General features: G+C 38.5%; 1 protein-coding gene across 1 annotated transcript in view; it reads right to left on the reverse strand.

Moving 5' to 3' along the window:
- The window catches only part of LOC140145376 (uncharacterized), a 65,536-nt gene extending 46,165 nt beyond the window's left edge, over positions 1-19,371 (reverse strand). Inside the window, exon 1 of the mRNA XM_072167124.1 lies at positions 19,270-19,371. Coding sequence (XP_072023225.1) covers positions 19,270-19,345 — 76 coding nt within the window. The 5' untranslated portion in view covers positions 19,346-19,371. The remainder of the gene's footprint in view (positions 1-19,269) is intronic.
- Between the last annotated feature and the right edge of the window lie 8,301 nt (positions 19,372-27,672).

The following is a 27,672-nucleotide window of genomic DNA, read 5'->3' on the forward strand; positions in this document are numbered from 1 at the left end:
CAAAACAAAACAAAACAAACACAAACAATGACACAGACAAAAGGACAAGTTTCCCATGTTATTTTCATCAGGTGCAGAATGAGAAAAAAATAGTTTAAAAAGAGGAAATGCAAATAAAAACAGATTGGCAGGCAAAGTGACTTCAAACATAAATTTCTTGAAATGTTTGCCCAATTTACCTTTACCTTCGGCAAGCCTATATTCTGTATTTAGTTTCATTCTCCCAAAGTTCATAAAAGCTTGGAAACTGGGAGGAGTCTTTTGAAATTTACATCTATGAATATAAAACTTCAAACATAATACAAGAAAGTTGATTACAATTCTGTGCTCAGAGTCATATACATTAATCCCAAACATTTTTGGCAGTTATAGATTGTAATAATCACCAGTTTTGCTTTCAATAAATTGGTTCCACAAACATTTGATTTTTTTTCACAATCACAAAAAAAAATGCACCAAGGATTCCTCAGAATTATTACAAAACCACAAAATGGGGACCGATTCTACCAATTTTATGAAGTAACTTGTTTGTGCAAATTGCTCTCTGAAACACTTTAAAGTAAAAAGCCATAAGTTGAGTTTCAATACTGCAAGAAAAGTTATTATTATGTACTTCATTCCAATCCGTATCCTGATCCATATTTAAAGCATCAATCCAAAAGCTCTCAGTTTTGGCAGGTCCATTATGTGTTTTCAAAATAGTGTATGAATACTTTGCCATTTTCAAACAAGCTTCCAACAATCTTATCAAAAATACTTTCCTGAACATTAGGGGGGGGGGGGGGTTATAAAGCCAGTCAATCGAAATTCCTTTCATAAGATAATTGTACTTTCTTCTGTCTTTAATATAGAGATATCAAATTCAAGAACAAGATCTTCAAAAGATTTACTAAAATTACACCCTCTATTAAGATCCTCGAGGGTATGTGTATACCACGATCAAACCAATATTGATAAAAGAAGAATTTTGTTGGTTTTCAAACGAATATTGCAATTCCACCAATTACGGTAGATAGTATAAATTATTCCATCCTGTGGGTTAAAAGGCTATTATTATTGCTATAACAATAATTCAGGTGGTTCCATCAACTGATTAATGGATTATTATATATTTTTAAGTGATTTATTTCACAAACGTAACCACTGTAATTAAGAAGCTAAATGAGGCTTAAAAATATACTTGAAAAGTAGGGATTGGAGTAACCATGTCGAGGTTTGTTTGTTGTTAAATGCGACTGGCAACCCATCTATGTGTATCAGCTAGGTAACTTCTGTTAGCTGATGCCTAATTTTGTCTGAACAATGTGACGCTTGATTTAGAGACGCGTCGACATGTTAAAATTTGTTGAATTTATAGCCATCACATGCGCATAATAATTGACTATTATTATTGTTTCAAGACATAATCGCCCGGGGGCACTTCAATTTGAAATGGATATAGGTGTAGGGCTGGCACTTTCGCACTAAGGGGCATTCGGTGAGAGCAAAATGCCAAAAATCATGCTCTCACCCAATGACCCCATATTTTTTACATTTTGCTCTCACCGAATGCCCCTTAGTGCGAAAGTGCCAGCCCTACACCTATATCCATTTCATATTGAAGTGCCTCCGGGGTTTGCTTATCTTAATAAACTGTAGTGTAAAATGGTTCAAGACAGAAAAGGCAAACAGACAGATTTAGAGTTTTAAATTAGAGAGTTGACAGGAAGTTGTAAGGGTTAAATTGTTATGGATATATTGGTGTAAGCGCGAAAATGTTGAATGTCAGATCAAAGTCATCCGAGGTGAATTAAGTAATGTCAATCACAAATTGTTACAGGTCATTTGAGGTGGACTATGTTTATATTTGGATTGTCAGAACACCTTCCCCAATCAAACACATTTCTCTTGCATTTGATCATCTTCTACTCTTCCCTAGAAAAATCATTATAATACCAAATCTACACACCATGGAATTCACCACATCACGTCCAAGTTCACATTGGGCGCCACATTCCTTTTTTAAAGGAATTTTTATTTTTAAATGGAATCTTTGGGTGAGCGCCGAAACAGCGCCACAGAAACCTCGAAAATCGAATTTCTAGTTCTAAATTGCTTCAAATTTCTTTGTTTTTTTCAGATAAGTGACAAAATCAGTGATAAATGAAAGTTGCTGTTAAAATTGAACTTGTAAGGGTCTTTGGGTGACTGGTGAAATGGAAAAATAGGGGTTCTTCTTGATGACAGAACATGTGTTCGTAGGGTCTTTGAGTGACAGCGACGCTGAAAAAGGGCGTCTTAACAGCCCTACATACGCGTCACCTCCAAAGTTGGAGTGCCCCCCCGGGCATAATCGCAACAAATTATGACCCTAGCAATGTTATTCGCGAATTAACAACGAAACAAACTAATTTGTTAATGGAGCAATATGTTTTGTTGCAACTAATTTGGAACTCTTTGTATTGTAACATTTCACAATTTTTCAACTATAATGCTGCTATAGTACCCATGTAGAACATTGTAGATCCGGGGGGAGCACGTCAATATAAATAAATGAATAAATAAATAGGCCTATCGATCGTAAAGAAATTTCATCATTACTCATATTTGTCAAGTGAGATCCATTGCCGAGTTTTATGCCAATTGTGTGTAACAAACCCTAGTAAATTAGCTCATATCTGCTATAGTACCCATGTAGAACATTGTAGATTTTACCTCTACCCCTCCCCCTCCCCCCCCCCCGGGGGGGGAGGGGCACGTCAATATGAAATGGATATAGGTGTACAGCTGATAGTAAGGGGCATTCGGTGAGAGCAATTTCTAAAACATGGGGTCATTTAGGTGAGAGCATGGTTTTTGGGATACGATGACAGCAAAATGTACAAAATATGCCGGAGGTCATTGGGTGAGAATATTTTTTTAAATGAACCTTTGGCATTGTTTGGGTGAGAGCCGCAATAGTGCCACAGAAACCTTGAACATTTAACTAATTTTGTTCTAAATGGCTTCAAATTATTAATTTTTTTTCAAATTTCTTTGTTTCTGTGCAATAATTATGAGCATGGGGAGGGTATAAGTGGGGGGCAGAAATTATTGGCGAGCCGAAAGTGTGGGGGGGCAAGCAATATTTGGCAAGCCGAGAGGGGGGGGGTGAGTGATTTTTGGTACACATTCTTGGGGCGCCTTTAAAAAAAGGCTTAGGAAAACCGTTCGGAAACGCTTAAATCGATTCTTCAACTTTATTTTCCAAAATCAAACAAACAGACAAATACTTATTAGATACATTATTACAAAAATAGATTAAACGAAACGATTATGGAGGGAAATGATCATAAGGCCAATAAGGCCAGAATTGATCACCCCCTTTTATAAGACAGAAAAGAAAAGCAAAATGAGAGACTATCACATAAGATACATAAAACTTAAAAACTTGCTCCGAGAATTAAACGTATGATGAGGAAAGATGCAATTTGTATTTTTTTTCGAAAGTTTTTCAATGATTTAGCTTCTTTGACATTTTTGTTTACGGAGTTCCACAGGATTGGGCCTGTGGTTCTGACTACTTCATCAGTAAAAATCTTTTTTATTTCTTGTTTGATTATAATTGTTGCTGTTTCTTGTGTGATAGTTGTGGATATCAGAACGTTTTGTAAAGAAGTTGTTAAACGAGTTTGGTAATTGATTAAGACATTATTTTGTACATAAATACACCTAATTCTAATTTGTAAGTTTCAAATACGTTTTCGCAACATGTATATAGACATGAAACATGTTTAAGGTTTGCAAATTAGGATTCCAAAAAATTGGCATGTGCAGGGGGGGCAAAGATTTTTGGCGGGCCGAGATGGGGGGGAGGGGGCAAGCGATTTTTGGCGGGCCGAGAGGGGGTGGGCAAGCGATTTTGGGCGAGCTGTTTGGAAATTTTATCCCCGGGGATATCATAATTATTGCACAGCCCCTAAAGCTCTTTTCCCACCCGCCCCGCTTATATATAATATAGCTATAAACGAATAGTAACTTTTTACACTCGACACAAGGGTTTATTTCATAAATTAAAATTAAATTAAATTAATTATAACATTATCATTCTCTCATCAAATTTGGATCCGTCAATTCATCATGAGATTTGGATAGAATTGGGTTTGAGAAGTAACACATACTGGTGTATTCATATGTCAAAATTTCCGATTGTGCTGTGGAAAGTTGAAAACAATTGCTTGATCATACCAGGAAAGTTGAAAAAGAAAGTTTCAACTTTCCTGATCATACAATATACATGAGTCACAGTAATTCGAATTATTCATAAAATCCCTTTTCGCGGAGGAGCACCGTTTTTGAGAGGAGCTAAGATGATTGCGCATGCATGCATGACTGAATGTAATGAATTTGAGGAGAAGAGATTTCATTCAAAGACGTCTAGGAATCGTGGGCAACGTATTAATTTAAAAAATAATTATCCAAATCTGATTAATATAATGACATCAGGCATGATTCAGCAGATTGAATAATTAAAGGATCCGTTTATTATTCCAACTGGAGGGGCCAGGAGCAGACAGCAAGTCTTCAAAGGAAATGCATACTTCCCCACCCCTTTCAAAGATGAGGAAAACATTATGACCCCCGAGCTTCACAAAAACAAAATTAACAAAATAATAAAATACATGTAAATTCAAAAAGACATATTTAAGTGCAAAATCCAGTGTTGGGGTCTATAAACTGCACCTTTCTCGAGTCCGAGCCTAACTTGAATCCAAGTCTGCAATAGAGTCGTACCACCACGGTCTAAAATCAATCATTAGCACCAACGTGTGTTAAGGGTGTTTTGGGGTACGTTTTTATCAAAACATTTATCAAAACACGTTCCGTTTTAGGGTGGCTTTTTTTATATTGACATGAACATACCGTAGTTAAGAGCGAGGTTTAATTATTATGACGTTGACAGAAAAAAATTGCCAACCTAATTTGCAACTATAACAAATGAGCAGTTTCATAATTTGAAAGTTCAATCATGCAATGAAGCAAGACCTGGGGAACGTACACTGAGAACCGTCGTAAGACCTCTCAATTATTATGTCACCCAAAGAATCCATGTTTATTTTATTATTATTTTTCTTTTTGGCAATTTGAACTTTAAAAGTCCACATTTTTTCCCAACCATCAACCAATGATTTTATGTGATGAGTGGGTCTTTTTGTCAAAAAATAATCAAATGTTGACCATAATATTGTTTTACTGGGGAAAATATCCCCATCCCTCATGTTCATGTTCATATAATTATGCTCACATGTTTCCTGTAGTATTTGTCACTGAAAGGTCCAAAAGGTGTGATATAGGCCTACATGGGTTTCAAATATGTAAGTGTTCTATAGGCATGATAGGTGTTCTAGGTGTGATGATGCATCCGAAGATGTTCAGGAGTACTCTAAGTTAACTTGTAGAATCGGAGTCTCCACGTCAGTCAGCTTCAGTCCGAACAGTCCGAACCACAGTCAGTCCGATTTGTTTAGGATTAGGGTTAAGGTTAGGGTTGGGGTTGGGGTTAGGGTTGGGCCTAGTAAAAATTAGGACTGACGGTGGTTCGGACTGACAGTATTTTGGATTGACGGGGCGTACCCGTAGAATCCTGCCTGTAGGCCTATTATATTATACGCAGCCACCACTTTTCTAGAAACCGACGCAAATAGGGTTCACCATATTCCAATGGTACCACTGTGCATTTCCTATTAATTTCAATGGTTCAAGCAAAGAGTTAAAGTATCAGCTACACTCAACTTCGACTTTGGAATCCAAGTCTATAGTCCAAGTTCGACTCCAGTTGTGTCCGAGTCTAAGCCGAGTAGAAGGTCAGGGTTTCGATTCCTACAACACGTACCAAACCCGGGGGGTCCCCCTTTTTAAAGACGAATGTATCCGACGAACCCTTTTAAAAAATCACACCCGATGACCCCCTTTTTTAAAGTGCGGCAACCCACAAATATTATTTTGCTCCATTTTTTTTTTCAAATTGTCTACCCGATGACCCCTTTTTATTTAAAATGTTATACCCAATGACCCACTTTTTTCAAAATATTATACCCAATGACCCCTGTTTTCATTTTGTTTGTACCCAATGATTCCCTTTTTTTTTAATAACGTTTTGTATCGCGATAGACCCCTACTTCGCAACGCCGCGCCGGTATCCGTATAGGCACACATAACCGTCACTACTTAAGTTGAGTGCCTCGTCCCGGCCAAAACCATAGGACCCCTTTCAAGAAAAGTGAACATGAGCCTGCTTTCAATTACTAAAAAAAACAGATCCTTTTTGAAGTGGTCCAAACCATATGACCCCTAGTTTTCTCATGTCCACTAGAAATGCGATGACACAAAAAACTAAGAAAATTTATATTTAACTGAAGTCAACAATTTTTTAAATGTAGGTGATTAGATAGATGTAACTCGCTCTATGACTTGCTATAAACTCTCGTCCGAAAAGTGTTAAAAAGGGTGCTATTTTCACCACATGACGTTTTGTTGTTGTTGCTGTTGGTGTTGCTGTTGTTTTAATTTAAATGGGTGCATTTTAGCAAGATTCCCTAGATATTTAAGTATGGTAATTTTCCGTGTGACTTTAAGACAAATTAAAACAGTGTCTTCTTGAAAGAAAATGTGTTTTTCCTGTTTTCAGTTTTTTTTTTTTTTTTGCAGCATGCACAGGACCTTAATTATTTTGGTTAATTGAAAAAACAGCTTAGGATATATCAAATCAACATCTTCCCATCTTACATATCGTTATGAATTCGGCAGAGTGACGAATCGAGCATTTTGAGCAAATTGAGTTTATTGTATGCTTGTGATTTATGTTTCATCAGGCGATCTTTAATGTCCACCAAAAATTAATGATAAATCTTAGTTTTCGACGTATATTGAAATTGTGATTTGGACGAATCACGCTATATAAGTGCGATTAATGAATTTGACCAAAAGACGAAATCGTGTACTTAGCTGTACTTGATCTATTGTATACTATAGTATAGCTGGAATCTCTGAATTTTCTATATTACATGTCATATACTGTTATATTTATTTGATATAATTATAATGGGTAGCTTCAGGTCCGAGCCGCGTAATTTTTTTCTGCAACCATAACGGGACGCAAAATTGTATTAAATCCTAACCCTAACCCTAACACTTACCCTAACCCTAACCCTTTCCTGTGGAGTCATATTGGATGAGAACATGACATTTTTTTTTGGCCTATACACAAAATATATGCTAATATTGTTATTTCTACTCTAAAATCATTGATTTCAACCGGAGTTTTCACTAAATATTACAGGGATGACTGATAAAAAAAACTTATACACCAAGTTTAGAATCTATATCCTTAGGACAACCAACCAGTACGCCTAATGTTTACATAAAAGCCCCAAATCAAGGATGAGTCCTATAGTTTTACCATAGTTGAATGCGAATTCGTCCCGTATAGGCCTATATGTTGACATTTTTGGATTTAGCATAAAGGCAAATGGGTGTAAATAAATATACCTGTTTTGAGGGATATAATGATTGTTTTAGAACATGCAAATAATTTGTGCACATTCATTTCTATAATACATTTCAAATGAGTGCCCACAAAAATGTTCTCAATTATTAGAATGACCAATGGAATATCAATATTTCCAAACGCCTGCCTATGCCTGCCATCCTTCCTTCGCGTACAAACGCTATCGGGGATGTGCCGCCCAAATGGGTAGGTTTTCCACAAAAGTCCTTAAAAATACATGTGTCTCCTTTTTAAATTTTCAGTGGCGTAGATTTCTTAATCTTGAAGTATAGTGAATCCAGCACCAGAATAGGCCCTAAGTTCATTGTACAAATGCGCGCGATTTGCATTTTTGAAGCTAAACTGATGAAAATGGTGCAAAAGTGTAATAAATTTCCGCGAAGCACGAAAAAATTTGCACTTTTGGAGCTAAAATCCGGGGGGGGGGGGCACTCAACTTTAGAAGTGACGGGTATGTGCCTACCGGCGTCGCGAAGTAGGGGTCTATCGGGTACAAAGCGTTATTTTCAAAAAGGGGGTCATTGGGTACAATTAAAAAGGGGTCATTGGGTATAATTTTTTTGAAAGAAGGGGGTCATTTAGTATAAGATTTCAAAAAGGGTCATCGGGTAGGAAATTGTGAAAAAATGGAGCAAAATTTTAAAAGCTTCGGGATAAAAGTTTTGGCATTTTGATGATGCTATTCTAGAAAATCTAGAAAAAAGTGGGTCATTGGGTAGCCGCAACCAAAAAAAAGGGGTCATTGGGTAGCCGCAACTAAAAAAAGGGGGTCATCGGGTATGACTTTTAAAAAAGGGGTCATCGGGTATAGTCAAAAGAGGGGGCCTATTGACCGGCACATACCGTCACTTCCAAAGTTGAGTCCCCTCAAATAAAATGCCCAAATATAAGGTAATTTGGTCAGAAACCCACATACAGGCGTCAACATGGGGGGGTGATTGTATGGACCCTCACCCTACACCCCACCCCGGATCTACGCCTATGGGGCTATGTGTGAAAAACATGTTACTTTTACTATTTTCAAGCTCAAACGGGTCCTTATTTTCTGAAAATCATTAGATATGGGTCCCTATTTTCGGTAAAATTACCCTTGGAAATGGGTAATTGTTCGAGAGCTCAAGCCACACACCCTCGTCGAAAAATAATCCGTACAAATAAGTACCAAGTGAGAACATGAATTTTTCAAAATACGGGTCTTTGGATGATAGTCAAAATCAGACCAACGGACATGACGGAAGCCTCAAATAGGCCTATGAGAACTAGCCCCCTTCACACATCGCGACGCCTCTCGAACAGCGAGCGAAGCGAGCTGTGAGCGTCTAGCCCCGTTCACAAATCGCGATGCCTCTCTCCTTGTCGCGACAAGGGCGCAAATCTGTTTTTGAAAGTAAGGGGGACACTATGACAATTATTATAATCACTGATGTCTCAGAAGTGAGAATATTTTGCAAAATGAAGACCAAATTGAAGCCATTTGTTGGACCATTTTCATGATTTTGGCACTATGCATTGTTAGTTTGAAAAGTCAAACATTTGTTTCGTGGACAAATCTTCACTATTATTGTACTGTGATGAATTATTGCTTTTAAAAACAAAGTGCCGGATGTCCAAAGCAGAAGCGAAAAGGACAACTTCTTTATGCATAATTATGCAAGGGGTGTCTGAGGGGTATGAAGGCCTAATAGAAGCCATTTGGTGTTCGATTTTGACACTATCATTGTCTAAAATAATTAGTTAGAAAAGTTAGGAATCCGGAAATGTGTAAAAATGAAGGCCCAATTGAAGCCATTTGTAGACCGCTTAATAATTGTTTATGTTGACGTTGGAAAATTTTGCAAATGAAGGTCTAACTGAAGTAATTTGGTGCATTATTTTTATACTATCATGGCTTTAAATCAAAAAGGTCCCGAACCCAATTTGCAACATTTTGCTTGAAATTTGAGATTCGCAATTACTAAAGCATGCATGGATTGATGTTGAAGTCATCATTGAGTCCGTTTGGTGACAACACGTGACGGGCCCTGGATATCGACGACCCACAGTAATTTTTACAGGTTTATGGGCCGAGGACCTGCCTTCAAGCAATGTCTAAATAATCACAGGCCTGTATATTCTTACAATCGACCCGACTGTGCGGTTGTTTAGGCATGGGCAGTGATGGACCTTCTCAATTATATATAATGGACAATATAACTTTTCTCTTCTCTTTTTCCTTTTCTCTTCTCTTTTCTCTCTTTCTCTCTCTCTCCCTCCCTCTTTTTTTGGCGGGGGGTGAAGACAAAAATAGGGGGGCATTTGATATTGTGTCCCCCACAGTGGCGTACCGTGGGTCATCCGATGGGGGGGCACCGACCATGGGGGGTACCGGTCTGATTGGGGGGGGGCACAAGCCGTTTTTTTGCAATTTTCCTATGGGATTTATTAAATTTTGCAATCGATTGAGGAGCACGTGCCTCCCCCACCCGTGCCCCTATGACGCTACCCCACTGCCCCCCCACACTTTGAAAAGTGAGGGGACGGGGACGTGTCCCCCTGTCCCCCACCCGATTTACACCCTTGCCTCTCGAACAGCGAGTGAAACGAGCACCGAGCGTAGCGAGCATCATACTAAGGGGCTGTGCAATAATTATGAGCCCGGGGGGGGTAACATTCCAAAAAATCGCTTGCCACCCCTCTCGGCCCGCCAAAAATTGCTTGCCCCCCCCCCTCTCGGTCCGCCAAAAATTCTTTGCCCCCCTCTCTTGCACCTGCCAAATTTTTGGGATCCCAATTTCCAAACTTTAAATGGTCTATATAGCCCAATGTTGCGAGCGCAGCGAGCAGGAAAATTTGCATATTTAAGCGTTTCCGTACCGTTTTCCTAAGCCTTTTAAGCGCGTTTTATTTAAAAGGCGCCCCATGAATGTGTGCCAAAAATCGCTTGCCCCCCCTCTCGGCATGACAAAATTGCTTGCCCCCCCTTTCGGCTCGCTCGCAAAAATTTCTTCCCCCCAATGTTACCCTCCCCGAGGGCTCATAATTATTGCACAGCCCCGAAGGTATCAGAGTAGAGCACAGAGCCTGTGCTTAATCATAGTAGCCTACCTTACCGGTAGGCCTACCTTAAACAAATTTTGAAAGCAGTGCTGAATGAAAGTTGCTGTTAAGAGACACTTGTTTGGGGGGATGCAAAAAAAAGGGGGGAGCTAAAAAATTTTGACCCTCCTAAGGGCGCCTTGAAAAAAAAATGTCCACAGATTTTCCTGGGAAAATTGAATTTATATGCTTTTCTATGGGGTTGACCCATAATTTTCATGTCAAAAAGGGGGGCCCTGATATGTTTGAGAGCTGTAAAGGGATGGGGGTGCCGAAAATATTTTGCATCAGGCCCCAACTAAAAAGTGTTTGTGAACGGTCCCTAATGAAAGTTGAAAAAGGATACACATATCCTACATATCCTGTTATTTCTTTTGTTTAGGCGTGATTTAATGGCAATGTATGAAAATTGTTCTGTGCAAATAACAGTTGCACTAGTATAAATCCTCAGGCTTATAGGTGTAACACTTTTTAAACACGCTAGGCGTTTAGCCAAATCGTTGTTATTATCATCATGTACCTTTCGAATCACAAATCCAAAATAAAATCAAAACCATCCCTTTGGTTTACAAGTTATTATACTTTGGAGTTGTATCTAAACGCATTTTAAACACCTATATCATGTATTCGACCTAAATACTCTAAATGCTACCGTTTAGCTAAGCGATATATTTAGATATTAAACATCAACCTGTATAATCTAAACACAGACTAAACACCACCGACTGTTTAGCTTGTGTTTAGATATACAGGTTGGTGTTTGATATCTAAACATATATAGTGTATATAAACACAAGCTAAACATGGTGTTACGATGAGTTATAAGTGCTTACGATGCATTTAGATTTAAATTCAAAGTGTGATAACTTGAAACCAAAGGGAAGGTTATTTTGGATTTGTGATTCGACATTTGGTGTGTTTACTTTCTAAACAATTTTTTAAAGTTAACACGTTGAATGTTTAGAATATATGAATACTTTATGTTTACTCTGTCTTTATGTTTTTACTTTGGTGTTAAGGTGTCCTACCTTTACTGTGTAAATGAAAAATTAAACGCCTAGCATTGTTTTAAACGTGTTACAGAAACCAAACACCTGGGTGGGGCCTACTAATAATTTTGGGCACCATGCATGTGATGGACTGTTGTTTGTTCATGGAAGTTCCAGTCATCCATAGAAAAAATTGAAATAAAGCGACCAATGTTCATGGTTCTCTCAAACTATCAATAATTTTTATTGTAAACCTTGACTTTCCAATGACACATGTATCACCAGGCCATTGTACAAATTCGTACTTGAATTCGGTCTTCAACCCCTCGTTGCAATGATTTATCTGTTCATTTTATAGGCGACGAAATAAAATCCTGTTCTACGGGCCCGACCGATCCAGAATGTGGGCATGTGGGTTTTGGAGAATCATTTATATATTTTGTTAAAATCATGTAAAATCAGCCGTTTTGGGCCCAAATTGATTAATTTTGGCTGAACATTTTTGAGAAAATATGTTTGCAAAAAAATCTGCAGATTTTTTTTCAGATTTTGGTGAAATTTTAGTGTAATTTTAGACTCCAGAAAAAAAATACTTGAAAATTTCGTTCGCCCGTAGAACATGGTTTTTTTTTCGTCGCCTTGGTATATACATTATTTTACGAATTTCTTTTTATTTCTTCAGCTTTAAATACATGTGTATTATGGTCTTTGCACAAACATTATTTTGATATAGTCTTCTAAATATCGGCAGGTGTAAAAGACAGAAAGCAGAAATGACAGAAACGACAGAAACAAAAGAAATTCCAGGAAATGCAGAAATGAAGTTACTGAGTTTTGATTTCAGGAGTTCTAAAATTTTTGTAGTCATATTGTGCAAAAGTTTTAAATAGTAGATGTTTGTTTGTGAGTTTGGACGCAATATGTGTTGTTTGCCGCCCCATAGATTGAGGATGCGCCACGCCCGAGTGGCCAGGGAAACAGTGTAGTTGTAGGCCCAAAATCTCAGAATCCCAGATGGGATTAACATGTCATGTTTTCATTTTGCATAATATGTTATGTTTATCATGGTAAACATTACATGTGCTACCTCAATGATGAAAGTTAAACCATAGACTGTAGAGAGAACTTGTTAAATAGTAAACAATGGGGGTTTCCATCTGCATGCATGACTGTGAAAAGAAAGGGCCAAGATATCCCATTAGGCCTACCTTCACTGGAAATGATCAAGCACGATTACAAAACAATAATAGGGACAAATATTAAAAATAATTATAATGCTCAAACATGTCAAAAGTGTATGTTTTATATTCTTGTTGTGTATTGTTTGGTGTTTTATTGATGAGGGAATCAGAAAAAAGAATCATTATATTTATTTCCCATCATATTTTACACCAAGTTAAAATAGGCAATGCATTCTGGGATTCGATTTTACATATCTGCATTGCATAAGTTACAGCACAGGAAGCACCCTGGTGGTGGAGAGTCAAGGTTTCATCTCTCCTTTACTGATGTTAAGGGTAGACGAGGTATTGTTGGTCGAAGCAACCTAAAAATCGATTTTCATTATCTAGATCAATATATTATTGAAAATTAATACCTTGATGTTTTGCAAACGTTCATTCTACAAATCGTATACTTTGCAAACTTGCTTAATTTATTGTTGTTAATTAGTTATGTGCGTTTTACAAAAGTGTTGTTGTTTCAGCCCTCTTTACAACGTAAGTCAAGAACCGCAGCACCTATAAAAGTATATCTGTGATATTTTAATTCTTCTACACGCTCGCTATGAATTGAGCAATGCAGTTTTTGCCAAAGCTCACTACCATTCGTAAGATGCTATGAACTACCAAATCACAACAGTTTAAAATAATTAATAACCTTAAAACTATGTTTAGGCCATAGGCGATTTGATTTTTATAGCTCTAGAGGGGTCACAAATTAGAAATTAATTATTTATTACAGCATTCAAAGAAGAGAGTTTTGACAACAATAAAATTAAATTACCACAAAAAATGAAAATTACAAATATCCAGATTATATTACAATATTACAATACATGTTATGTACGAAACTCCCTGGTTTAATGAACTCACACTTAAATTCCTCAACTTTTTGCAAATTCTGTCTTTTCTCATTTCTGTTGTTTCTGTCCTTTCTGTCAATTCTGCATTCTGTCTTTTACACCTGCCGTTCTAAATATAGCTAGCTGTTTCAATTGTGGTTTAACTAAGCAGCTCGTTAAACTACCGGATAGCAACGTTTGCGCAGTATTTTTGTGAGACTTGAGAGCACATCAGACATACTGATTAATTAATACCATTAATTGCGTTTGTTTCGATTTATGATAAATTTATATGGTAAATAAACTGAAACTGATACTAAATTGCATTCTAAATCCAAGGAATGTCCTCTATTCAAACAATTTTGATTTTTTGAAATTCGCGATATAATAAACATTTTAAGGCAAATTATTATAGAAATGATATGTACTAAAAGTGTATGATTTGATATTAGGGGGCATTCCCCATATTCAGAATGGAGGCATTTTGAGAGGGAAGGATCGAAGGTAGTGGTCATTCATCCATGCAACAAACAAACAAAACATTCACATCTAGCGGTCAATTCTATCATATAAATACAAATATTTTACAAATGTATCTGTTCCATAATTATATGTTACTTAGGAGTATAAGCAGCCATAAACTTAAGGTTATTAATTATTTTAAACTGTTGTGATTTGGTAGTTCACAGTATCATACGAATGGTTGTGAGCTTTGGCAAAAACTGCATTGCTCAATTCATAGCGAGCGTGTAGAAGCATTAAAATATCACAGATATACTTTTATAGGTGCTGCGGTTCTTGAGTTACGTTGTGAAGAGGGCTGTAGATTTGTAGACTGAACTTTTGCAAAACATCAAGGTGTTAATTTTCAATAATATATTGATCTAGATAATAAAATTCGATTTTTAGATTGCTTCGACCAACAATACCTCGTCAACCCTTAAATGGGTTTTCAGCACCTTCTAAATCAAATTTAATTTTAAGGTCATGCCTACCATCATGACCATCATGGTATTGTCCTGTTTGTCCATATGGTGTCTCTTTTTAATTCAAGGTTTTTTATTTTGTTTGCTTTACTTTGCCGTTATTTTTTTGTTATCAAAGCATTGGAATTGATGCAGTGCTATTACTAGTGTTATTTATAGTAGCAAATTAACTTTAAAGAGGAACCAACACATCTGGAAATGTAGCATGTTTAAGTCCATTTAATCCAGTAACATTATTTTTATGAGGAGAGATTAGTGACATTCACCCACAAGACACAGATTTTATTGCACCATATCCCACAATGCAAATTTTTTCTGAGGTGACCTTCAAGAGCAGGTGGTGTAAACTTATATTTATGCAGAATATGTGTAAAGTCCTAGTGCATGCATGATGGGATATTATCTGAGTTTGAGATTTCTTGCTATGTGGTAGGTATATTGCTACAACTTTACCACAGACATTCCTGATTTTCTTAAAGTTGACCTGGTCAACGTTTATTCCTCTTTAAGAGAACTAGCGAAGGTCAATTTTACGCTCATGTCCATTTGGCATTCAATTTCATGCTTAAGGCCTATTCAGTGATTTGCTCATCCGGACAATAGTAAAAGTCATCAAAATTCAGATTTTGGTACCTTTGTCATTGTCATAGATGTGCTAACATAGCCTGTTAGTGGTTCAGCCGAAAGCTGTATATTCCCGGTGTATATTTAAGACAAAATAAGACATTTTACATGAACATGATAATTTATATACTGACAGTACATAAATTAGCTACATGTATTTGAATGGGGCTTCAACTTTATCAATACTGATGTTTTCTTCGTTTTTTGCCAAATTTTTCATTTCAAAAATACCAAATGACATTTGAATGACTTATTCCTCATTTTTAAGCAATTTATAAGCAATTTTAATTTTTTACACTTGCGCTGGAATCACTGAACATGCTGAATGGGTCTTTAATATGCCCTGTTCATGTGCGTCCATGATATTTGCTATTTATGTGTCCCTGGTATGCGTCAAAATTGTAACAAACGAGCAACAAACATTTGAGGAAGTTTTCATGGAAATACCTGCAATAGAAATGACTAAGACTTGTATATAAACCATCACAGCAGGGTTTAACGTTACTTGCATGATATGAATCATATGATGAAACAAAAGCAATTGACTAAGAACATTCACTCATTAAAAGCAATTGTTCTGCAATCCTTTCTCGACAAATTAATCGTTTATGATAATGTATAGTAAATTGAAGAAAACTCATTATTTTCATTCAGAATGTTATGATGCGCGAATGATCACATTTTATTATTTTATCAAAATGAGCTAGCGCCCACGTAGGCTATTTCAAAAGAAGACTGAAATCGGGTGTAATTTAAATCCGTAAATTTTATGCAGACTGTACTGACTTTCCAACATGCATTATTAAAACATCAATTAATCATGTTAAAAGGAGAGCATAAAATCATTGGAAAGGAGAGCAGTAGCAGTTGGCGCTAACATTAAATTGCCAATAGGACTGCCAAAGCTATAAAGAAAGACCTGCATGTATGAAGACCATTGTTTTGGATTTAATACCAATAATCATCATATTAATAGATTTTCTTCCGAGTTTACACAAAATCCAGTCCCGGATACCGCTGATAGTGGAAAACAGAGTGGCTAAACTAATAAATGCTTATCATAAAATGACCGAGGGCAGCAGGCATATTCAACCCAATTAACTAATACCCAATTTATATTTTGATTGACAGCATGATAATTCGCTACCGTTCGCTACCATTTCTCTATCACTGCTAATAAAAGTCACATAATGCAAATATGATTATATTTTTCATGGGTTGAAAATTCACCCCCTAATTTCATGCCCACGAGTCCTTGATAGAGGATTTCATGGCATGTTCATGCCAAATACAAAACAAAAGATTTAGAATGTCTTGCCATGTTCATGCCAAGAACATGCCATGTTCATGGCATTATTTGCATAGCAACCAGTAGCGAATTTTGGGAATACCCATGAATTTTTTTTTTGCCTGGGGTATACCCGGATTGGAGCATCAAGAAGGTGAAAGATCAGATGGCAAAACCAAAGTCAAAGAAAGAGAGAAAGAAGAAAGACGATTCGAACAAGTCTAAAGGGTTGGTAGTTGTTCCTTATGTGGAAGGTGTGTCCGAGCGCATTTCTAGGGTTTTCAAAACATATAACATCGCCACGGCAATGAAACCTCATTGCACACTTCGCAATCTCTTAGTACATCCAAAAGACAAGCGGGAACCCCATAATTCTACCGATGTAATATATTCCATTCCTTGCAAAAACTGTAATTCGGCTTATATCGGGGAGACAGGCAGGAAATTTGGGAAAAGACTTGACGAACATAAGACTGAGGCTGAGAAAATCGGAGACAACATCAAAACAAGAGCAACGAGAAAGGCATCACAGTCTGTCATCCACAAGTCGGCTATCACAGACCATGTGGTTGAAAACAATCATGTAATCGATTGGGATGAGGCTAAGATCGTGGGCAAAGAGAGCAACAGATATAAAAGGTGGATCAAAGAGGCAATTACTATCAGAAAGCGGGGCAACACCATGAACAGAGACGAGGGGCAATACAACTTGAGTCACGTTTTTGACGATCTGATAACTGACAAGAAATCAACTGGCAACTCAGTTGCTAAGCAGCAGTCAACATCAGCTGTATACAGATCGTCATTACATCAATAGCATCGATAAAGGAAACTGACAGTTTCCGAAACGTCTGCAAGTAAGTGGATATTTTATTGGACTAGTCGTAAGAAATCACAACTACCGGGGTTCGAACTCGCAACCTCTCGCACCATAGTCGAACGCCTTATCGATTGAGCTAACTTGATTGAGCTAACTTGACTGAGCTAACTTGATTGAGCTAACTTGACTATTATAGCGCATCGTAGGCTAGCTGCACTCACTCATGGAGGCAGTCTAAAGGGCGCATCACACCAAATCATTACGCGAAAGGTGCAATGGTGATGAGTTCCGGTTAAAAGTATATGGCTACTGGAGACAATGTGGTGTAGCCCCCTACTTAGGGACCAATGTTCTTCGTGAGGTTGGCATGGTTTGATTTAAATGAAAGATGCTATCCTATTAATTACTAAAATAGATATGAAATTATACAAATCGATTTCACAAGAAAAGTAGGCCCTTTCCGAATACTGCTAACGGAACAAGTTTTAATGCTAGTTTTGGCGCTGAAATGGCGGCGTCGCTTTTCAACATTTTTGAATAAAAAACTATAAAGTTCCCCAAAATTGAAGCTTAAATGAATTTTCAGTCATTAATTAATACAAGAATAACGTAAAAAAGTGAAAAATATTGTCACGCCACGTAGAAGACGCCGCTTAAAAAAGTTGATTTTTACGTGCTTTTCAATGGGGAAGTTATTTGGTGGTCTACGTCCTTAAAGCAGATGACCTCATGGCATATATCGTACATACGCTCACTCACGCACAGAGAGAACACTTACCAGGCTATTGTCAGTAGCCTTAGTCGGATGTCCCGCGGCTCATTATGCGTCTCAAAACTATTTAACAGGTCGGAACAAAATGGCCATGCGTGGCTGTGGATTCAACCTACCATGGCGATTTCTGCCATGAAGATATCGGGGCAATGACACTGTGTCCCGTATACCTTAGACTTCTCCGTAGTCCACTGTGCATACCCTGGCTATTGCATTTGAGCTTAGAACTCTGATTCAATTACTTAGTAATTTGTGCACAATTGATAGATTTTCACATCTGATCTTTTCAGTCACCGTACTCCCTCTGTTTGTTAGCTTCCCAAGTGGACTACTGACTTTGGATTGCAGTTTACATGCTTAACACGGCTGTCTATGGATGAGATTGTCGCATTTCTGGCCTACTAAAATTGGCCATGATGTAATGCATCTTTAAATGGATCTGGCTTGTTATTGGTCGCCCAGATCTCGTTATGGTTTATATCCTCAGGGCACCGCCAACACATAGGGCGGTATCGTTGTGTACCATGTAGTTATTAAAATAACTACAGGGTACACAAATATATATCACCCTTTGTGTTGGCGGGAACATTAAACTCTCAGTAGGTGCATGAGCGAATCTTGTACTTGCTTGCGATTTAATTGGATTGATAAACAAGTATGATTGACAGGGTGTGTTAAGGGCCTTTGCTGCATTCAATAATAATGTACAAGCCTACGTATACTTTACTTTTATACTGTCACAAATATAATTATATAAACTTTTTCATAACCATTTTATACTAGTGATGTATAAATATCAGTATAATTTCGAGTTCAACTGAATGCGTTCATCATGAATAACAACATATTTTTATTTATCAAAAATCAAAAATTCCAGAATAGCATGATATTGCTATGCCCTGAACGCGGTCCACGTGGACCGCGGCGAAACGTGAAAAAAGTACCTTTAATTTTCCCGCAGATTTCTGCTCGAGCATGGCAGCATCGGGGACAGCAAATTTATTCTAAGTGCATCATGGCCCCGAGATATTTTGTGAGCTCCAACGGATTTATCCTTTTATCAAAATTTTGTAAAAAATCATTTGAATGATAGGCCTACATACTATAATCACAATTACCGCCCCTTACCTTCGTTTGCCTCACTTACAGCAGTCCATCCTAAGGTACACAATACAACTATTGAGATGTACATAGATACACCCATGGCAGCTACGACGCATTAGGCCCTACTTCATGTATACAAATGATACAATACAATCAAACACAGAGCAAACTACTAATTAATTGCAATAACTTGGCTGAGGAGCAAATACATGAAGTTTAGGAATGGAGCCAGGAGGAAGTCAGAATACTAAAAATTAAAACGTGTGGCGTTGCCAACAATCCCGGCCAACAATTTACTGAATTGGCATTGATATTTGTAATTAAACTTAACTGCCAATCGGGCTTCATGCATCGGGCTGCCTTAAATATACAGTAGGTCTACCGGTATCACATAAGATATCGCATAATGATAGTTCCTCCTATAGTGTTATTGTTAAAATCATTTTGAAATCCCGTTTTGCTTTTTTATATTAATAATATTTTGTCTCATATTCCTGTTTATAGTAATACTACCCCATCAGCCCGCACATGTGTTACTCAGTATCCGGGCCCGGTTTCATCTGATCAATATTGATATCCGGTTCTTCTTTTGATACTTTCGAAGTTGTTAACCATGCCAGTTCAGGAACTTTTGGGCTTATGTATGTTGTGGGCGGGGAATCCAGTTGCTGCACTGAAATTTCAGTGATTTAGTTGTTGATTTATTGATCAAATATTGGTTTTCCCTCATTTTTGACTGTGGCTCCGCGCTCCGCGCTCCGCGGCTGTTGCGGGGGCTGTTGTCTGTGCTGGGATGAAAATTTTCGGTCAGTGCAGTGGTTGTAGTCCTTGCCTCTATGGTATGTACTGGTATGTCTTTACTTGTCGCCAGTGCGCTTTGATTTTTTTTTGGGGGAGTGCAGGAATAGGCACAAGATTGAGCTAGATTGGCCAGGGGTGTAGTACCACCTTAAGGTTACAGGGGATTACTAGTAGTATATTTCAAGTGTGTGCTTTTTCATAGTGTTTCAGTGGCGTAACTAGGGTTGGTAGCGCCCGGGGCAAGAAACAAAATTGGCGCCCCTACCCACCCCCCCCCCGCCCCATCCAAGAATTTTCAATTCTTGAAAGAATCGAATATTGGTCTTAAAATGTCCTTTCAATTGGTTTATGCTGAAATGCGCACGAAGCGCGCGAAAATTTTGACTTTCATCGCTTGGAGGGGCGCAGAATCGATGCTGAATTGGTCAATTTGGCGCCCCCCTAATGGTAGCGCCCGGGGCATGTTGCCCCCCTGCCCCCCCTAGTTACGCCACTGTAGTGTTTATTGTTTATAGTATTTGGATGGCACCAACAGGATCGGCAGGATCAATAACAGGCTCAACCCTGATACATGGTTAGCCCTGCATCGAGCAGCAGCGATGTAGTACGAGTTCTTGGCGCTCCTTAATATAGGATATCGGCAGTACTCGATTTAGTGATGGGCGTTTTGGCAACCCCAAACACGGCTGTCAATGCTGCAGTGAAGAAGACAACGGGATACCACTTCACTTATTGTTTCCCAAGAATAATCATGGAAGGTCACAATTTGATGTTAGAGACTAACGGCGTGAAGGGGACTGTGGAACCTAATGTGGACGGCTCCTCGCCCGGTAGGGTGTCCCATGGAGAGCAGGTGGGCCCAGACCGTCAGCTACCTACTGTTCGAAATAGTAAGGTCATCTTGCGAAAAAGTAAGATCATCAGAGTTGGAACCTGGAATGTGCGAACTCTTAACCAGAGTGGGAAGCTGGAAAATGTTAAGCAAGAGATGACCCGACTTAAAATCAACATACTAGGAATAAATGAAACCAGGTGGACAAATAATGGAGACTTCAAAATCGATGACTTCAAGGTGATTTATGCAGGTGGTGACAAGCATGAGAAAGGAGTTGGGCTAATGCTAGATGCAGATATGGCTAAATGTGTGCTGGGCTATTGGACTGTAAGTGAGAGAGTTTTGCTGGTCAAACTACAAGGACAACCTTTCAATATCTCTGTTATTGTAGTATATGCTCCCACAGCAGAGAGCACAGAAGAGGTGATTGATGCATAAACTGGAGGAAGCAAAGTCTCAGTGCAAATCAGAAGAAATACAACTGATCATGGGAAATTTGAATGCAAAGGTGGGGCAAGGACAAGATGGCAAAACAGTAGGCGAGTTTGGACTTGGAGAAAGAAATGAGCGTGGTGATAGGTGGGTGCAATGGTGTGAAGCAAACAACATGGTAATTACAAACACTTGGTTTAAGGAGCACCCCAGAAGAATATATACATGGAAGAGCCCTGGGGATCGCACAAGGAACCAGATAGATTACATAACCATTAAAAAACATGATTAATGACAGATTTAGAAGAGCAGTGAAACATGCGAAGACACATCCAGGGGCAGACTGCGGGAGTGATCATATTCCAGTAGTATGCACACTGCGTTGTAAGCTGAGAAAGTTGAAGAGAGCGAAGATCACGAAGAAGGTAGATTTTGAACAGCTGAAGAAACCAGAGATCCGAATGGAGTATTCCATCAAAGTGGAGAACAGGTTAGAGCAACTCACAGACGAAGGAGAAGAGATGACATGGGAATCAATGAGGGATATCTTGGTTGAAACAGCAGAGGAATGCCTGCCAAAGAAGAAGAGAGAAAGAAAAAGCAAGTGGATGACAGAAGAAATTCTATCAATGATGAGAGACAGGCAAAAGATCATGGACAGGGATTCGAAAGAATATAGAGAGTCGGACAGGCAAATAAAGAAACGTTGCAAGGAGGCCAGAGAGACCTGGCTGAATAGTGAATGTGCCAACATTGAGAGTCAATTTGGAGAGAATCGGAATGTGTACCAGAGGATAAATGAGATCTCAGACAGGAAATCAGGCTGTTCAAGCTCTGGGTGCATCAAGGCAAAGAATGGTACTATGCTGGTAGGGAAAGATGATGTAATGAAAAGATGGATTGAATATGTTGGGGAGTTATTTCGCGTTGTAAGGACGGTTTGCCAAGCTTTCCAGATTCTATTGAGGGTCCAAAGATATTGCAGTCAGAGGTTCGATCAGCTATCAAAATGATGAGCAGAAATAAGGCTGCTGGGCCAGATGGAATAGTTGTTGAAATGATTGAAGCATTAGAGGATTATGGAATTGAGAAGCTGACAGGAGTCATCAACAGAATGTATGATGATGGGATATTTCCGGAAGACCTGAGCAAATCAATCTTTATTGCTCTTCCCAAGAAACCTGGCGCTGTGGATTGTGAACAACACCGTACAATTAGCCTTATGAGCCATGTTACAAAGATAATTCTAAGAATCCGGTTACTCCGTGCAAGAAGTAGAATAAAACCTGAGATTGGTAAAGAGCAGTTCGGCTTTGTAGAAGATGCTGGTACCAGGAATGCGATTTATGTCTTGAGAATGATAACAGAGAGAGCGTTAGAGATGCAGAAGGATGTTTTCATGTGTTTCGTTGACTACTCAAAAGCCTTTGACAAGGTGAGACATGATCAGCTTTTTGAAGATCTTGGTAAGCTAGACCTGCATGGAAAGGATCTACGACTGTTGCAGAACCTTTATTGGAACCAAACAGCGTGCATAAGGGTGGATGGAGATTGTAGTGAATATACAAGCATTAAGAGAGGAGTCAGACAGGAATGTGTGATGTCACCAGATCTCTTTAATTATTACAGTGAGCTGATTCTAAGGGAGCTAGAAAAGGAAAATGGTCTCAGTATAGGTGGACATAACATCACGAACATAAGATATGCAGATGACACTGTCCTATTAGCCGAGTCTGCCGAGGTTTGCCAAGCTTTCCAGATTCTATTGAGGGTCCAAAGATATTGCAGTCAGAGGTTCGATCAGCTATCAAAATGATGAGCAGAAGTAAGGCTGCTGGGCCAGATGGAATAGTTGTTGAAATGATTGAAGCATTAGAGGATTATGGAATTGAGAAACTGACAGGAGTCATCAACAGAATGTATGATGATGGGATATTTCCGGAAGACCTGAGCAAATCAATCTTTATTGCTCTTCCCAAGAAACCTGGCGCTGTGGATTGTGAACAACACCGTACAATTAGCCTTATGAGCCATGTTACAAAGATAATTCTAAGAATCCGGTTACTCCGTGCAAGAAGTAGAATAAAACCTGAGATTGGTAAAGAGCAGTTCGGCTTTGTAGAAGATGCTGGTACCAGGAATGCGATTTATGTCTTGAGAATGATAACAGAGAGAGCGTTAGAGATGCAGAAGGATGTTTTCATGTGTTTCATTGACTACTCAAAAGCCTTTGACAAGGTGAGACATGATCAGCTTTTTGAAGATCTTGGTAAGCTAGACCTGCATCCTTTATTGGAACCAAACAGCGTGCATAAGGGTGGATGGAGATTGTAGTGAATATACAAGCATTAAGAGAGGAGTCAGACAGGAATGTGTGATGTCACCAGATCTCTTTAATTATTACAGTGAGCTGATTCTAAGGGAGCTAGAAAAGGAAAATGGTCTCAGTATAGGTGGACATAACATCACGAACATAAGATATGCAGATGACACTGTAATATTAGCCGAGTCTGAGGAGGATCTGCAAAGGCTTCTTGATGTGGTGGTTCAGGAAAGTGAGAGGAAAGGTTTATCGTTAAATTGTAAGAAGACAGAATGTATGGTGGTATCAAAGACTGAAAGCCCAACATCCATATTGAAGGTGAAAGATCAAAGAATTAAGCAAGTTTCCTCCTTCAACTACCTTCGCAGTCTAATCACAGAAGATGCCAGATGTATTAAGGAGGTTAAGAGAAGGATTGCACTGGCCAAGTCTGCGTTCTCAAAATTAGACAAGATCCTAAAAAACAGTGCCCTCAGTATAGAGACCAGAATTCGGGTACTCAACTGCTATGTCGTCCCTGTATTAATGTATGGAAGTGAAGCATGGTCAATAACAACAGACATTAAAAGAAGAGTTACATTTTTGTACAGATTCAGATGTTTTTGCAAATTACTATACTGACGAAGGTGTTTCTCCTAATTCTTTCCAGCTCTCACCTGTTACTACCGATTTTGTGTATAAAGAGTTATGTGCTTTAAATCCATCCAAAAGTACTGGGCTGGATGGAATCTCAGCTAGATTCCTCAGGGATGGTACTAAAGTTCTTAAAGATCACCTTGCTCATATTATCAATTTGTCTTTTAGTTCTGGTTCTGTTCCAAATGACTTTAAAACTGCCCGTGTTAAGCCTCTGTTTAAAAAGAAAGATCGTTCTGAAGTTGGTAATTATAGGCCAGTAAGTATTCTTAGTGTTGCTTCCAAGCTGCTTGAGAGGGCCGTCTATGTCCAGCTTGAGAACTATTTGAGAGAAAAAAAATATTCTTTATAGTTTTCAGTCTGGATTTAGAGGATCCTTCTCAACAGAGACCTGCTTAACTCATCTTACTGACCATGTTCATAACCAAACTTCAAGGGGCAATTTTACTGGTATGATTTTAATTGATCTTCAAAAAGCATTCGACACTGTGAACCATGTCATTCTACTTAACAAACTTGAGGCCATGGGTGTTTCTTCAGTGGATTGGTTTAGATCTTATTTGAGTGGTAGGAGTCAAATTGTTAATGCCAATCAGGTTGATTCTGGTCCACTGGAAATTTCATGCGGAGTTCCCCAAGGCAGTATTCTTGGCCCTCTTTTATTTCTCTGTTACGTGAATGACATGGCGATCAGTGTCAATTGCAAACTTCTTTTATATGCCGATGACAGTGCCTTGCTGGTTTCACATAAAGATCCAAAAATTGTTGCTGATAAGTTAAGTCAAGAATTGGAGTCTTGCAGACAATGGTTGATCGATAACAAACTTTCCCTTCATCTCGGTAAGACTGAGTGCATTCTGTTTGGAACTAAAAGGAAGCTCAATACTATTGATAACTTCTCTGTCAAATGCAATGGTGAGACTATTGAAAACTCTACGTCTGTCAAGTATTTGGGTGTCACTCTTGAATGATAATACATTGTCTGGTGATTCTATTGCTGCAAACGTCATTCAGAAGACCAGCGGTAGACTCAAATGTTTATATAGACAGGCTGGCTTCCTTAATATGAAACCCGCAAGATACTGTCATCGGCCTTAATATAATGTCATTTTGATTACGGTTTCAGGCGCTAGCGCCCTAAAAGCAGCACATTTTGATGTATAGTACCATTTTTTCAAATATTTTTATGCTTTCACAAATTTTCCGCCCTTTTTTATTTACTAATTCTTTTCGCCGCCCCCTTCGTTTTTGCCGCCCCTTCTTCCTCCGCCGCCCCATCATTTTTGCCGCCCCTGGCTTTTACCCCGGGGGGCTGGCGCCCCAAAGCCCCCCCAAATACGCGCATGCTGCAGCTCATAGGCACAGTACCAGGGGTAGCCCATACAACTTTGTTGTTCCTCTTTGTAAAGGTCAAGCTAGTCATACATTCTACAACACCACTATTCATCATTGGAACGCTTTGCCAAAGGGAATCAAGCAAGTTAATAAAATCAATACTTTCAAAATTTTAGTCAAAAAACACCTTGCTGGTCAAGCTAATTAATGTGAGCTGGTGCAATATTTTGTGTTGGTGTTTCATATTTGTTTGTCTTCAGTGTTCTTTGCATTCCCCCTCCCCTCATATATGTTTAAGGACCCCAATGGAAATAAGCTTTTCTTTTGAAAAGCTTTTTGGGCTATCCTTGGTGCTCTGCTGTTTTATAATGTTTTTACAATGTTTTATCATCTTAATGTGTTGTTTTTAAATATATTATTGTTAATTGTCTATTTATATGTAAACATTGTAATTTCTGAGTACCGAATCAAATGAAATCAAATCAAATCAAGAAGATTAGAGAGCTGCGAGATGTGGTTCCTTAGAAGAATGATGAAGATCCCGTGGACTGATAAAGTGTCTAATGACGATGTCCTAAGTAGAGCAAATGTGAACAGGAAGCTGTTACGTGAAATCAGAGTTAAGTAGCTCAAATTCCTTGGTCATATCCTCAGAAAGGATGGTTTCGAGAACCTAGTATTGACAGGAAGAAAAGAAGGAACAAGGAGCAGAGGCAGGAAGAGAGTGATGTAGTTATCAAATCTGAAAGACTGGCTAAAAGAAAGGGGAGCTGAACATAAAGCGACAGAGCTTCTGGAGATGGCTTATAACAGAGAATTGTGGCATGACATGATCGCCAACGTCTTAGGATATGGCACCTAGAGAGAGAGAGTATTTGCAGTGGTATACTTTTTAATTTGTCAGCCTATGTATCTTGATCACTGATCTTTTATCTTTGTAAAATTTGTATTTTGGGTATCATTGATTTTGATATTTTTAATTTAGCCGGCCCTACAGCGCTTTAAAACTGTGTTGTGAGCGCTCTAAATGTATTTTATTACTATATTATTATTATTAATAAAGAGGATAAAATGGAACCATAAATGGGTCTATTCATTTTCTTTGTTTAAGTTGTGAACCTGAGTACGAGTAGGACAACCATCTCCAAAACCATCTCTGCAAATAAGGGGTGGCAAAATAATTATGCTGGGGTGGTGAATTATAGGGGGGGGGGGCAAAGATTTTTTGGCAGGTCAAAGAGGGGGGGCAATCATTTTTTTGGCAGGTCGACTGAGGGGGGGGGTCAAGCAATTGTTGGGGCATGTCGAAGGGGAGGAAGCGATTTTGGCACAGATATTTTGGGCATCGTTTCTATATTTGGGTTTATACACTCTGACAAAAACCAACAGTTTATGCACACTATAAAAAAATGAAAAAGGTGTAGGAAAACATTCACGTTCAAATAGGCCTATGCATAATTTCCTGCACGCTGCGCTCGGATTACGGTATAGGGCCCTACGGACAATTTAAGGTTTTTAATTCGGGTTCCCCAAAATCTTAGTGTGCAAAGGGGGTGAGGGGCAAAGATTTTTTGGCACGTCAAAAGGGGGGGGGGGGGCAATAACATTGTGATATGCGCCCTTATTCACAAACACAAAATGTACATAGGCCTACTTTTTCATAGTGACCGTAAATATGTAGAGGAGACCGGGGATGGACGTTACAAAATTTACATTTTGCCCCATATAATTCCAATGAAAGAACTCAAACATTCCATCTTGGGTCTGTGGTTAGCCTATTATGTTTACTAAAATGTGGGGCATACAAAACATGAAAACATCAAACAACTAATTTACTACTAATTAACTAATGAAGGTAATTTTTTGTAACAACTTACCCCGCATACCGGGTAAGTTGTTACACCATGTGGGGTAAGTTGTTACAATGTTACAAAATTTTGTGGTCCTTTTATAAGCCTTTAGAAGCATTTAGATCATTTTTATTCTATAATAAGTTCATTTATATTAAACTATGATGCTCTTATATTATGGTCAGCCGCTGCAACTCGCAGAGAATCACCATAAT

This window comes from Amphiura filiformis, unplaced genomic scaffold (assembly GCF_039555335.1).
Source record: "Amphiura filiformis unplaced genomic scaffold, Afil_fr2py scaffold_240, whole genome shotgun sequence".
NCBI lineage: Eukaryota > Metazoa > Echinodermata > Ophiuroidea > Amphilepidida > Amphiuridae > Amphiura > Amphiura filiformis.